Source organism: Pelobates fuscus, chromosome 5 (genome assembly GCF_036172605.1).
Source record: "Pelobates fuscus isolate aPelFus1 chromosome 5, aPelFus1.pri, whole genome shotgun sequence".
Lineage (NCBI taxonomy): Eukaryota > Metazoa > Chordata > Amphibia > Anura > Pelobatidae > Pelobates > Pelobates fuscus.
Genome location: NC_086321.1, coordinates 108,104,187 through 108,118,857, shown reverse-complemented (window position 1 = coordinate 108,118,857; position 14,671 = coordinate 108,104,187). Strand labels below are relative to the sequence as shown.

At 38.2% G+C, this 14,671-nt stretch overlaps 1 protein-coding gene across 1 annotated transcript in view; it reads right to left on the bottom strand.

Moving 5' to 3' along the window:
• SNX24 (sorting nexin 24) overlaps positions 1-14,671 on the bottom strand; it is a 112,088-nt gene that overhangs the window by 38,373 nt on the left and 59,044 nt on the right. The window contains exon 3 of the mRNA XM_063456942.1: positions 12,527-12,631. Coding sequence (XP_063313012.1) covers positions 12,527-12,631 — 105 coding nt within the window. The remainder of the gene's footprint in view (positions 1-12,526; positions 12,632-14,671) is intronic.

Below are 14,671 nucleotides of genomic sequence, written 5' to 3'. Positions count from 1 at the left end.
CAAAACGTAGCCTCGTCTCGTTCTTGGAAGGGGATTGTATTGGATTATTACCTTGCCTTTTTCTACAGCTGAACCTGACTCTCCCCCTGGATCTTGTGGATGGGATTTTACCAGCTCTACTTTTATACAGCAACTTGCTAGGGAAAAGGACGCCTCCAACGGCTGATACCATCTCACCGCCAGGGTAGCCGTTACACTGCCGTATAAACAGTAACATTTACCAGATGGTAAATTCTGCCAATTGTTTTTAGAAATTTTCATCCCAACTTTACAGTGGCAGGAAAAAGTAACTCTACTTTAAAAAAAAGTAGCAGAAAAAAAGTAAGGATGAAACCTCCGGAGAACTGGCCTGCTAGCTAATGTCGAAGCGAAGAATTACATTTTTTAGAACCAAGTGACAGATGAGGCCCTGCTATTGCCAAGCGGCGGTGAGAGGCTCTACCTATGATTTGGGCCGAGGGGATTTTGTGGCCACCAGAAGGAGGTGGCAGGATGTCGGACTGTAAGAGATTCAAAACGTGTGGCCGTGACATGGGAAGCCCTGACTGTAGCCCTAAAGAAGAGCGAGCGAGGTGGCTAGCTATGATTTGGTCGTGGGGCTGAACCTCCGTGTATGAGGTAGGGGTGTAGACCTCGCGGACCGTAGTATTATTGGGGGAAGCTAGGGCCAGCACCTGACCCTAAAAGAGAGAGTTCTCTACCCTGACGGGGGCTTGCCTCTTGCAGAAAGTATGTAACGTATGTAGATACTGACCTTGAGTGTTAGTTCTGTATATAGGAAATTGCTCAGGCGACTTCAATATATAGGTCTATATATACTTTGTATAATCAGGTCCAGTCCTGGAACCTAGGGGTAAGAAAGATGCTAGTAGGCCAGAGGCGTGCAATTGGTAATCTAAGTGTAAAAATGTAGAACGTATGGAATGGTGTGTAACAGAAACACTGTATCATAAACGCTCGTGTATGAGAGAGACCTGAACGTAGGTCCAAAATTTTTTTGAGACAATCCCCTGGGATCCCAGAACTGAGCAATATTATTTGACAGATATGCAGGCGAAATGAGGCCTTAGAAGGACGTAATAGTAGTGAGTAAGATTAGGGATACCTACTACTGGAACGTCGGGAACCAGGTAGACTGATGGACGTAGAAGACGTAGTGAATCTGTGCAATGGTGCAGGTCTACGTAAAGATATGTAGAAATTAAAACAGAATTTAACATTTAATATAATAGTACACTCTTTTAACCTGATGTGTTTAAAGTTTTGATCCCACTTTGGGAGGTGGGAGGGTATTGTTAAAAGGCTGTGGAGGCTGAAATGAGGCCTCAGGAGAAACGTAAATTTTTTAACCTTATTTACCTGATACCGTGGTACTGGATACTGGAGACACCTCCTGGAGTCTTCTTGACAGAATAAGTAGTACAACCTAAAACAGTTTTTTAAAATTAAGGAACCTGAATATAGTATTACAATTAACAGGGATTTACAGATAAAACTACTGGAAAAGTGAGCGTGGAGATAATTTTTTAGAGGTTTTTGAGGGGCTAGACCCTGCAACCGTAAAGGGGAAACTGTTCCTTTAAGAGAAAAAAGCCTGGGATATATACATAATTTAAATGTGACAGTGTGGTGAAATAATGTCATTTAGAACAAGGAAAAAAATGTAGGTAGTGTCGTGAACATAAATAAAATCATACATAGAGGAACATACTTCAATATACATTTTTTATAAAATGCATAGAACCTTATGCATTCGTCTACAGAATGTGTGAAAGAGATATACTAGGACATGTAGATTAATGAAAAAAAGAAATGTTTTGTGACCCAGCCGTTCGTATGTGTTTCGTCTAATGAAAGTGAGAAACAGTCGACCGTAAGGTGAGTATAAGCGTACGTAAGAATGAACAAAATTCGTGTGTACTATGCGGTCGGCTAAAAATTGCCAGAACGCAGAAGTACATGAACGGCGGATTAAACGAACAGGTAAGTAATATATCTAGGGAGACTTTTTTAGGCCCGAACGTGGGAAATAGCCAAATGCTATTCCCCACGTTGAAGCTTATGTTTGCGTGCCGGTCTCGTGACCGGAAGCTCGGCAGCCGGGTAGCGAGTCGGGAAAGCCGTGGGGCAGCCGGTGGACGAGCCCTGAAGTCTGCGGTAGGTGCTGCTGGAGAGAGACTGCTTGCTTGCTGCAGAATTTTGGCGGGAACGGCTGACAGGAAATGCAGGTAACTATGGTGATAGTCAACACAGCTTGAACGGCAAAGGTAAGTAGGGGGGTAGGGTTTATATAGGGTCATAACTCCTCCCACAAATTCAGGCCAATTGGCCTTCCAACATACATCAATGTATATTCACATATAACCGTTCGGACGCAAAAGGTTGGGGGAGGAGGAGAGACAGAATCAGACAGAAGTAGTGAACTGAGCCACAGTCCTGATGTTCTGGGATTTTACAAGTGCAAGAAGCAATACCATAGTTACATAGCTGAAAAAAAGACTTGCGTCCATCAAGTTCAGCCTTCCTCACATTTGTTTTTTTGCTGCTGATCCATAAGAAGGCCAAAAAACAACAGTTTGAAGCACAATTTTGCAACAAGCGAAGGAAAAAAAATCCTTGTTGACCCCAGAATGGCAGTCAGATTTATCCTTGGATCAAGCAGTTATTACCCTACCAGGGCATTTCCACCCATTTGAAAGTGCTTAATATTGCTGCATATGGGCACTCTGGTAGATGCAGACTGGGTTACTAAGACCATCATCCCTCCTGGACTTCTATCTGTTAAAATAGGCAAGTATAGAGTCATTCTCTACCTGTATCTGAAAGTTATGGATACTGCCTAACATCTATTATCAAAAGTATTAAAGTATTAAAAACATGACAGATTTACTTTAATCTGTAACTAAGCTGTAGCCCTACTCTTTGACAGCGCAACCCATATTCTTATTCACTGTATCATCTTAATTGCAGCTTCTAGCAGATTGTAAATTTTAGCTTTACATTTATGGAACACTTTGAATACAATCTACATGGCCGATGTTATTACATTAGTTGTAATCTGCTCATTTTGTGAAACTTAAAGGAACGCTAACATTATAAATATATTCATTGTGGTAGAGTGTTCATTTTAACTGTGATGTAACCCTTTAGAAATGTAGGGAAAAAAAAGACAAACTTCTCCTCAACCCGGGTCCTAAATGCACGATGGCAGCTTCTTCACCCACTTTAAGTTTATTAGTGAGTAAGATGTCAGCCCAATCCAATGCTTCTCAGAGAAGCATTAGTGGCTGTACAGAGCATGCATGGAAGTTATTGCACTTATCGCAATGCTTCTCACTGAGAAGAAATATCAGTGTTTGGGGTCATCGAGAGTCTGAGAGTGAATTTGGAGAACTTGATGGACTTCGAAAATCCTGCATGTCAAGGGGGAAGTGCCTCAAGGGCTGTTTGATTAACAATTTGATGGTTCCATACAATAAAGTGTGCAATATGCTGCTTTATGAGGAGATCCGTTCAATGACCTGACGTGAGCTTTTTATTTTTAGTTTAATGACAATTGGTTTGACCTTGTGAGAATTGTTTTACACACAATTTGCATTCATTAGTCAGTGGAGTAAGCGCTGGTTGTGAGGTTATGTTTGGAACTAATTGCTTCCAATGAATCGGTTCCACTTTGATAGCTTATTTATCAGATTGGGAAAGATAGAATTAATGGTGTTTGCTTGGAGCAAGTCTTGTAATTGGAAACAATGTTTTGTTCACATTGTGCTTAAGCAATTAGGAGCAATTTGCAAAACTGTTTTTTTTTTACTATTGTCTTCTTGATTGGATTTCTCCAGGTACAGACAAAACAAATGGAGATTCAGCAGAACAGTATTAGCCGGAATAAAAATCCAACTGCCAAATGACTTACTATGAGAAATGTGCACAATACCTATTAATTCTTCTGCTGTGATACATTTATTTCATTGAGGTACTTTAGAAAACTAGCAATATTTCTCAAAACATACCCTTCTCCCTCACTTTATATGTAATTATTTCCATTTGAGGAGCAATCCAAGGGAAACAGAAGAAGAAATTATTTTTCTTGATTAAGCAGGCACATTTCTCCTGGGAACCGAAACAAAACAAACGATTAATCTTTTCTTATTTGTTCTTCGAAGAATGTACATGCCTTGTACGCAAGATAGCCAGCCTTACCTGTGGCAGCCAGTCTGCAGCAATTAGGTTTGATCTGAAAACGAATAGACTGAAATCGCACTCCCTAATCTGCAGAGATTTCTTCTTGGAGGGCAAGGTTACGCTGTTCAAATTCCCTGCTGTGGAAATATGGGTAAAAATGACCCAGTGTGCGCCGGTGTAATTAACAAGGCCAAGGAATTAATATCAGCTAAGTAATTGGAAAGAATTAGCAAGAGAAATGTACATTAATCTTTACTAGTTACAGAGCGTTAATGAAAACAGGCTGTGTAATCTTGCTTATTCCATGCTTTTATCCTGATCTACTGATTAATAACAGTTTATCACAAGAACATGAGTCAAGTTCAAATCTGAATTTTGTTTTTTTATTAAAGATTTAGCGTGAGACATTTTGTTTAAATTATAATAAAGTATTTGGAAAGGAAAAAAAAACAGTTCTGATCGGTTTTTCGGATATAGATTTTTGTTGTTTTAACAGTCATTGAGGAAACAGTAAAAACAGGAGTAATAGGCGCTCACTAAATAAACTAGAGGTGGGCAGCAGTGAACCGAGTAGGAGTTCCCAACGCCTACTCAGAATAGTGAAACAAACAAGGAAAAAAGTGGTAAACCGCGCCCAAACAGTACAAGTAATAATGAAGATGTATACATACAAACTGTCCTATAATAAGGGATGTATGGAACCTTCAATAGAAAAATACAAAACAATAATAGTGCAGTATATCAAGCAAGTGAGAGTAGTTAAAACTATATAGAAGACTAACTCACACTTTGCAGAGCTACTCAGAGCTCTGCCGTATAGCGCCTAGACCAGGGGTAGGCAACCTTTTAGCAGCACTGTGCCGATATAGGATTGTGATGTCCCGTAGCGTGCCGGTCCTATTTTTTAAAATTTAGGTGTGTATGCTGCCATATTCTGCTTGTTATATTTACTGCAGTTGCTTTGCATCATTGTATTTGTGCGTATATGAGCTATTATACTGTATATGTTCATTAGTAGTTTATGGTATTGTGTATGATACATATGAATGTGGGCTGTGTATGAGGGCTGCTTGTGGAATTGTGTGTGGATGGATATGTCACATTGTGTGTTTGGTAGTGTGTGTGGGCTGTTTGGGGTATTGCATGTGAAAGGCTGCATGTGGGGTTTGTGTGCATCTATGTGGATTGTTAGCGGATTACGTTTGTGCAGATTGTGTGTATGTTTGTGTGTGGGCTGTTCGTATTATTTGTATAAGGGGAGGGTTATTCTTAATTTCTGTGTTATGAATGTAAATTAGTGATAGTAAAAATGTCTATTTACTGTGTATACCTGTATTCAATATCTACTCAAAATGGCTGCAAGAGCACCCGCTCCCACCGACTAACTACCTCGTGTAACAAGATGGTGCCTATATCCGGAGTAAAATCCCGGGATGATGGTGACATCACGCCTCGTAGGATGTGCATTAGATAAGACACTTAACACCTAACCAATTAGAGATGTTTTCTCTCTGTTATCTAAATTTTTGCATATGATGTATTTTTGCCTTTATAAGTGGCTTGCCGCCCCCTGAGTAAAGATTCCGAAGTTTTTTATTAACCTGATACCTGTGTCTCAGTGTAATTTACTTCAAAACGTGCACGCATTTATTTTAACAATTTGGAAAGGAGCAGATACTCAGATAAACACTTGGTTTGATCCACAATATCTGTGTATATCTAGCAGTATGGTTGGCTTCCCTGGGTTCCAGTGGGGACCAGACTGGCCTGGTACAGGTCAAAGACAGGAGCTGCAACAGCAGCTGCAGGCTGCTCTACTACGTTGTGGATTCCCATTCACAAGTGCTTGGAGGAAGTGATCTGAGATCATTTCCTCTATGTGCTGCAATGCTTAAATTGAGGATTGTCCTTCACCATCTTTTCATATTAGCAGATATTTGAAGTTTTACTGGGACTCCTGATAGGCCAGAGCCTATTTGTCTCTAGCAGCCTTGAGTGCCGTGCAAAGACACCTCGAGTGCCGTGCACGGCACTAGTGCCGTAGGTTGCCTACCTCTGGCCTAGACGGTACAATCCCCGTCTCAGGATGTCAGGTGATGGTGCAGTACAGGGTCCAATCCTCCACAGTAGTATATGGAAAAAATAGAGATAGGATCCAATAGTATAGTATGTATAACAAACAGTGTTGGTAAAAAAAAAAAAGGAAAAATATCCTACTTACAGATTTCAGAGCAAATATCTTGCTCTAGTATGTACAGCATATGGTGGTATAATCCCCACCAACGGATATATGCCAGGATTCAGGAAAATCAGGAACAGCAAATAAAGTAGTAAAAACTGTAACTTTATTTAAATATAAAATATGTCTATAATAGAACAAAATCTACTTCTTCAGACTTTTTCTGTTTTGTGTAATTCTGTGTGAGATGCATTCTCAGATTAGGGGCTCCTCTGAATATAATTTTTGGCCGATCTGGGATGATTTTTCCTAGTATAGGGTTTTCCTTCAAAAAGGTGCCAGTTATTCCGGATTAGTCTTTTTATTTGTTTGTTTTTATTATTATAGTCAAGGACAATAGGCAATGTAAAATCTATCCCATTATTTTTAGTGTTTTCTAGACCCTTGTTTTGGGTTAGGAGATCTTTTCTATCTAAACTTGTAATATTTTCCAAAGTTTTTTCAATTTTCTCTTGGTCGTAGCCTTTTTCAATAAATTTATTCATCATCATATTCGCCTGGGTTTTGTAAGTACCAACATCTGAGCAGTTCCTTTTTAATCTAAGGAATTGGCTTTTGGGAATACTATCAAGCCAACTCCTATAGTGGCAACTGTCCCTTCCAATAAAATTGTTAACATGAACCGGTTTAAAATGAGTTTTTGTATTAATTTTTGTATCATGGATAAAGATATCCAAATCCAGAAAAGTTACATTTGTCTTACTAAAATCCGCTTTTAAAACTATACCATCATTGTTAGTGTTTAAAAAGTCTAAAAATAATTTGGCCGTAGAAATAGGACCTTTCCAGATAAAAAGGAGATCGTCAATATAACGGAAATAGGCGACCAGGTTCTCCACCCAGCCATGCCCGCTCCATACCATTCTCTCTTCCGCCTATTTCCGTTATATTGACGATCTCCTTTTTATCTGGAAAGGTCCTATTTCTACGGCCAAATTATTTTTAGACTTTTTAAACACTAACAATGATGGTATAGTTTTAAAAGCGGATTTTAGTAAGACAAATGTAACTTTTCTGGATTTGGATATCTTTATCCATGATACAAAAATTAATACAAAAACTCATTTTAAACCGGTTCATGTTAACAATTTTATTGGAAGGGACAGTTGCCACTATAGGAGTTGGCTTGATAGTATTCCCAAAAGCCAATTCCTTAGATTAAAAAGGAACTGCTCAGATGTTGGTACTTACAAAACCCAGGCGAATATGATGATGAATAAATTTATTGAAAAAGGCTACGACCAAGAGAAAATTGAAAAAACTTTGGAAAATATTACAAGTTTAGATAGAAAAGATCTCCTAACCCAAAACAAGGGTCTAGAAAACACTAAAAATAATGGGATAGATTTTACATTGCCTATTGTCCTTGACTATAATAATAAAAACAAACAAATAAAAAGACTAATCCGGAATAACTGGCACCTTTTGAAGGAAGACCCTATACTAGGAAAAATCATCCCAGATCGGCCAAAAATTATATTCAGAGGAGCCCCTAATCTGAGAATGCATCTCACACAGAATTACACAAAACAGAAAAAGTCTGAAGAAGTAGATTTTGTTCTATTATAGACATATTTTATATTTAAATAAAGTTACAGTTTTTACTACTTTATTTGCTGTTCCTGATTTTCCTGAATCCTGGCATATATCCGTTGGTGGGGATTATACCACCATATGCTGTACATACTAGAGCAAGATATTTGCTCTGAAATCTGTAAGTAGGATATTTTTCCTTTTTTTTTTTTACCAACACTGTTTGTTATACATACTATACTATTGGATCCTATCTCTATTTTTTCCATATACTACTGTGGAGGATTGGACCCTGTACTGCACCATCACCTGACATCCTGAGACGGGGATTGTACCGTCTAGGCGCTATACGGCAGAGCTCTGAGTAGCTCTGCAAAGTGTGAGTTAGTCTTCTATATAGTTTTAACTACTCTCACTTGCTTGATATACTGCACTATTATTGTGTTGTATTTTTCTATTGAAGGTTCCATACATCCCTTATTATAGGACAGTTTGTATGTATACATCTTCATTATTACTTGTACTGTTTGGGCGCGGTTTACCACTTTTTTTCATTGAGGAAACAGTGATGCAATTTATAGATTGCCAGCATAAAAAAAAAGTCTACTTACAACATATTTATTTATGCCTGCTAGGTCATTATTTCTTTTATTCACCATAACCCCTTTTTTGGACAATGATTTTTCAGATGTATAATGTCCTATTGGGCACTGTTGATCTTGTGCACCCCGGTATTTAATTAGAAACCTTAATAGATTAAAACTTAACTTGAATCCAGCACTGGGCAAGGATTGCCACGTCGGTTGTCATACCGCGTCATCTGTGGTCCAATCAAGTGCTTGATAGAACAGTTTCACCGGCTCAGAGCGCATGCACACTTGCTTGGTAACTATTGGATTCAGGGGAAACCCAAACAAAACTTATGGAAGTAGTCCATTGATCTGAGCTATTTTTTGGTACTTTTTCTCTAAAAATTGTATTTGACAACCTTTTCGCCTAATATGGGGTTCTAGACATTCAAAGTGATTTTATTTATTTTTGTATGTTAAATGATGAGTGTCAGCTTTGCTGCAGCACATAAATGGGAAGTGTGCACAACACATTAAACACGTGTATAATATATGCAATGTATAACACGAGAAATACATTATCTGTGAATAATACATTTGTGTGTATCACGCTCTATGCGCCGCAGTTAAGAGAACAGGAAGAAGAAAGAAAAGTAGAGGCTCTCCATGAGGACCTCCAGCATCAGATTTATCCCCTTAGGAAAGCATTGATTCAATGCTGTCGTATGGGGACGTCTAATGCACGCACACATTTGCCGCGTATGCCAATTGGCACCGCTTGTGGTGGGACGTCTGAGGGGGAGGGAGTGGGGTGGTAGAGGGCGCTATAGTGCCAGGAATACAGCTTGTATTCCTGGCACTTATAGTATCCCTTTAATAAATGTGTTTAGGTTTAGTGGTTTTATCCATGTGGCTCTAGATCTGAAAAAAGCATCCACAATGTCTTCCTTGCTTCTCACTAAATACATTTAAAAAAACGTAATGTGCAAAAAGCACAGATGCCTTCCACTAAATTTCTCAGTAAAAAACATGTGAAAGTAGTTGAAATCTAATGTGCAATCTGCAAGAACAATGACATCTAGAATGTTTGAGTTCGTGTAACTGCCCGATTTATTGTCCATTCTCACTGCCTGTATAAATCACATCACGCAGTCTTGTTCTTGAGAATCCAATTCTTACAGCATTGTGCCATGTCTGTTCATTCTAGCTGCCTTTACAGATTACACTATGCCGCTTTGTTCCTGACCTCTTCATTTGTGAGTGTATCACATTGCTGCCGTGAACAAAATCTACACATTCTTCATGCAAAAGTTGTGCAGGAACAAATCCCCAAATTTCTTACAGTGAAGGCATGGGCAAGGCATGCATTATGCACTCATAAAAAAAAAATCCAAATCTGGAAGAAAACAACTACCAAACATAAATGGCATGTAAAGTCCAAGTTTTATCCACACAAGAAAAAACATGGAAAATGCTATAAATGCAAGGACCATGTTTTTTTGCAATGTGTTCTCAGCTAAGCAGTCCCAGAATTAGTACCGCATGTGCCATGGATTGAGAAACTCTGTTATAGGCAAATAAATGTTTTGTGTTTTTTTTTCCTCAGTTAAGGTTTAAAATGAATCAAGCAAATTAAATAAAAAAAAAATATTCATTCTGTGGCCATCATATGATTTCCAGAAGTTTGCAGAATAAGGAATTCAACTAGAATATTACAAAGACAGGTCCTTAGTGGTACTGAAAGCACACGCTTCCTGCCGGTAAAACAGAATGTGCCCTATCTAATCTAAACTCAGTGGGTTTCCCGAAGCTGCTGGAGACTTCCATTCATCCCATAAACGGAGTCCAACTGATATACACAATGATGGATTCAAGTTATTAACTGATCAAAAGGAGATGGATGGTCTTCTGCTTTTCTTAATCCACATCATCATCTTGATTCATTTAAAGATATGTGGTGTACTTAACAAACGCAGTTAAAGCTTCGATAGAATCAGTCGTATAATCTGAACCACAGCATTGAGCTTAAATCAAATCAATACATTCACTTGAATAGGAAGAGGACTGTTAAGTACTTACAACTGGAGCCATTAATATTATTTAACTCAACGTTCAAAGTTTTAATAAGAATCAGGGAAGGCCGGTGTTTTCTGCCCGGATCAGATACCACTATATAGAAACATTTTAGTTACAATGTATCCTCACTTCAATGATGTGCTTTTAACTTACATTTACACAGAAATAAAAAAAAGGCAGAAGACAAAATTGGAGTAGCTTCTCCCCACAGAGTAGCCTTTTTGTTTCTATTTTTCTATTTAAACAGCATTACAAAGAAAATCGATACAGATAATTACAAGAAAAAGTGAATCAGGTTTTTTTTTTTTTGGAAGGATAATGCAACTGTAGTAATCGAGCTCAAATGCACCACTATGTTCACCTGCTTATGTGCATTTGTTAGAATGGAATGGTTCAATATATACTGCAAATTCAATATTATTTTAGTATAAAATGCAATATAAAATGATAATGTGTTATACACACACACACACACACACACTACATTATATATATAAAAATATATAATGAATATATGTACATACATATATATCCACATACACACACACAAACACAAACACACACACATATGTGAGGCCATTTGTCCGACAGCTAAAGCTTGGAGAGAGACACACACACCTTTATTTTCTATTGTATGCTTACCATTATGCAAAGGTTTGTTGTTTTTCAGAATGGAAAAATGTAGGCAAGTGATTTTGTTAAAAAAAAATGGAACATAGGTGAATAAAAAACAGAAGTCTACCAATCTCCATCACATTGTATACCTGTTTTCCTCTGTTATAGATACAGTGGGGGAAAAAAGGTATTTGATCCCCTGCTGATTTTGATCGTTTGCCTACTGACAAAGAAAATATCAGTCTATAATTTTAATGGTAGGTGTATTTTAACAGTGAGAGACAGAATAACAAAACAAAAATCCAGAAAAACGTAAGTCTCTTAAAGGGAGTGCTCCTAATCTCAGCTTGTTACCTGTATAAAAGACACCTGTCCATAGATGCAATCAATCAGATTCCAAACTCACCAACATGGCCAAGACCAAAGAGCTGTCCAACGATGTCAGGGAATGATGGTAGATCTACACAAGGCTGGAATGGGCTAAAAGACCATCATCAGCAGCTTGGTGAGAAGGTAACAATAGCTGCGATTATTCGCAAATGGAAGGAACACAAAATAACTGTCGGTCTCCCTCGGTCTGGTGCTCCATGCAAGATCTCACCTCATGGAGTTTTGAATGATCAAGAGAACGGTGAGGAATCAGCCCAGAACTACAGGGAGGATCTTGTTAATGATCTCAAGGCAGCTGGGACCATAATCACCAAGAAAACAATTGGTAACACACTACGCCGTGAAGAACTGAAATTCTGCAGTGCCTTCAAGGTCCCCCTGCTCAAAAAAGCACATGTACAGGCTCATCTGAAGTTTGCCAATGAACATCTGAATGATTCAGAGGAGAACTGGGTCAGTGTTGTGGTCAGATGAGACCAAAATCTAGCTCGTTGGAATTAACTCAACTCGCCGTGTTTTGAGGAGGAGGAATACTGCTATGACCCTAAGAACACCATCCCCACTGTTAAACATGGAGGTGGAAACATGCTTTGTGGGGTGTTTTTATGCTAAGGGGATATGACAACTGTACCGCATCAAAGGGACGATGGGCGGGGCCATGTACCGTCAAATCTTGGGTGAGAACCTCCTTCCCTCAGCCAGGGCATTGAAAATGGGTCATGGATGGGTATTTCTTTGGTCACCCTGAGGCAAAAAGCTTGCAGCAAAGCAATACAAATATATACAAAACACAGTCAGCAATACCGCAGATTGAACATCAGTATAACCTAGGTATGGATCCCTAACATTTACGCATTACGTGCCTTCCTCAAAAGTGTAAACAATTTTACTGCTCATTTGGCTGAAATGTAAATGCTTTTACCTGTAAGTAAGACTCCAGGCCTTGACGCCGCTGCTCCAGTACCTTTGGGATCCAGTTTCGTACATGTTTTGAGGGAATCTCTGGTGTTTTGATACTTTTCTTCAACTGCAGAATAATCCAAACAAGTTTTTATCCTAAACTGCAGACAATGTCATCAGTGCTAATATTTTTTTTTTTTTTTTTTTTTTTTTTTAATTCTTTATTTTTGTGTGCATATGGTTTACAAACATTCCGTCCATGCCCCAACAGCATCGACAGACAAGTAATATAACAGTACTTAACAATAGTGTGGCATATGATAGTGCTGCACTTTTTGGTAATATTTAATATTAGCTTTTTTCTCTCTGGAACAACCATGATGTCAGCTGACGGCGGATAGCAGGAAACGCTATATATGACATACATTAGTTTTTAAGACAGGGTTAATAACTTGGTTCATAACACGTTGTACATTCAATTTTTCCTCTCAGGAGTGGCAAATAATGTCGGCGTAAGGCGCATAGCAGGTAAAGCCACATATAATATGCATTAGTCTTTAACAGAATTATTAAACTAGGTTCATAACACTTTGTACCTTAGAGTTTGTCTCTCATCAGTGGCAAATAATGTCGGCTTAAGGCACATAGCAGGTAAGGCTATATGGGACCTGCAATGTTTTTTATTAGGGTTGTTAGCTTGGGTATCAGTGCTAATATTAATATAAAATTCCATATGATAAATGCGAAAGGTCTGTATAGATTTCAAAAGTACTAAAAAAATATAAAGTTCAACATATATTGTGATGACCTTGAGTATCCTTAAAGGTTGCATTAAGCTGATAAAATTAGTATTAAGATAAAAAACTTGCATTTTTATCCCATGGTGCTCTGGTCTCCATGCTGCCGCCCTTGTGATATCATCCATATGGGAGACTAGTGCGCATGTGCAGCAAATGACTACACTGCATCAATTAGCATTGGATTAGACGAGAAACAGAAAATAAGTCATTTGACACGCAAGGCAGAGTGGGCGGCTGCAAGGAGTGAGCCTCGGCACTGGGCAGTAAAACCTTTATTATATTTATTTGATTTAAGGGGGCCCAGAAATCTAAACAGGTTCAAGAACACTATAGTGTTAGGAATACAAACAAGTATTCCTAACACTATAGTGTTCCTTTAAAAAGAAATTATAGATTTATTCTTCACATTTGTTTCCACATTATAATGTACTATCAATGCATACTGAAATGAAAAATACATTTACAACTGACATTTTCAGAGAAAAAAAAAATATGGACCGTGTATGATGGTATACTTTTTAATTTTTTTACAAAAGTCTTCATAGTTGAGAGGTTAAATAAATAATGTGGCTTAGTGCTATTTATTTAAAGTTGTAAACAATATTGATGACATAGTGAATAAAGGCTTGCACATATCGATAGTTAATTAAAACCTTTTTTTTTACCCCTCAAAATATATATATTTAAAAAAAATAATAACTTTTTAGAGTTTGCAACTCACATATGCATGCTTTCACCTCTACAACTGGCAAATCTGCCAGAAAACATCCCAATGTCTGTTGACAGTGAATGGCACTATGTGTTTTATGATACAAAATGATGGGACAATTACCAAGCAGTCTGATCTGTGTGCAATGCAGCAAACACCACTACAGCAGCGAATAGAGCAGATCTAACATTATTCTCACTTCCTATGACTTTATAAATGTGTGAAGCTTTCAAGAAGCCTTCATCACAGCTGTTGGAGTCCATGATACTCTGTGTGGGAAAATGATAAATTGCTCTTGATGGGGAGAGACAAACCTGAAACAATTCAGGTGTCCTGCAAGAGTGGACAGCAGCATGATAGATATTCCACAGCCGGATCTCCAGCTAGTGACAAACAACCATGTCAGTGTTCTAGAATCTTTATTTATCCCTCTTTCATTCTGAATGTAAGCTGTGTGATCATATTCCCATCTTGGTCGGTTTAGGTTAGTCTATGGACAAGAATGATTCTGATTATTAAATCAGACTTGATACATGAAAACAGGGATACCAAACTGGTCAAGTGTATGTTATTTCAACTTTATATATGATTTATTGCACATCAACCAAATTCTTTCTAACCATGCGATATTGAACAGTATAGTAGACTCTGATGGTGT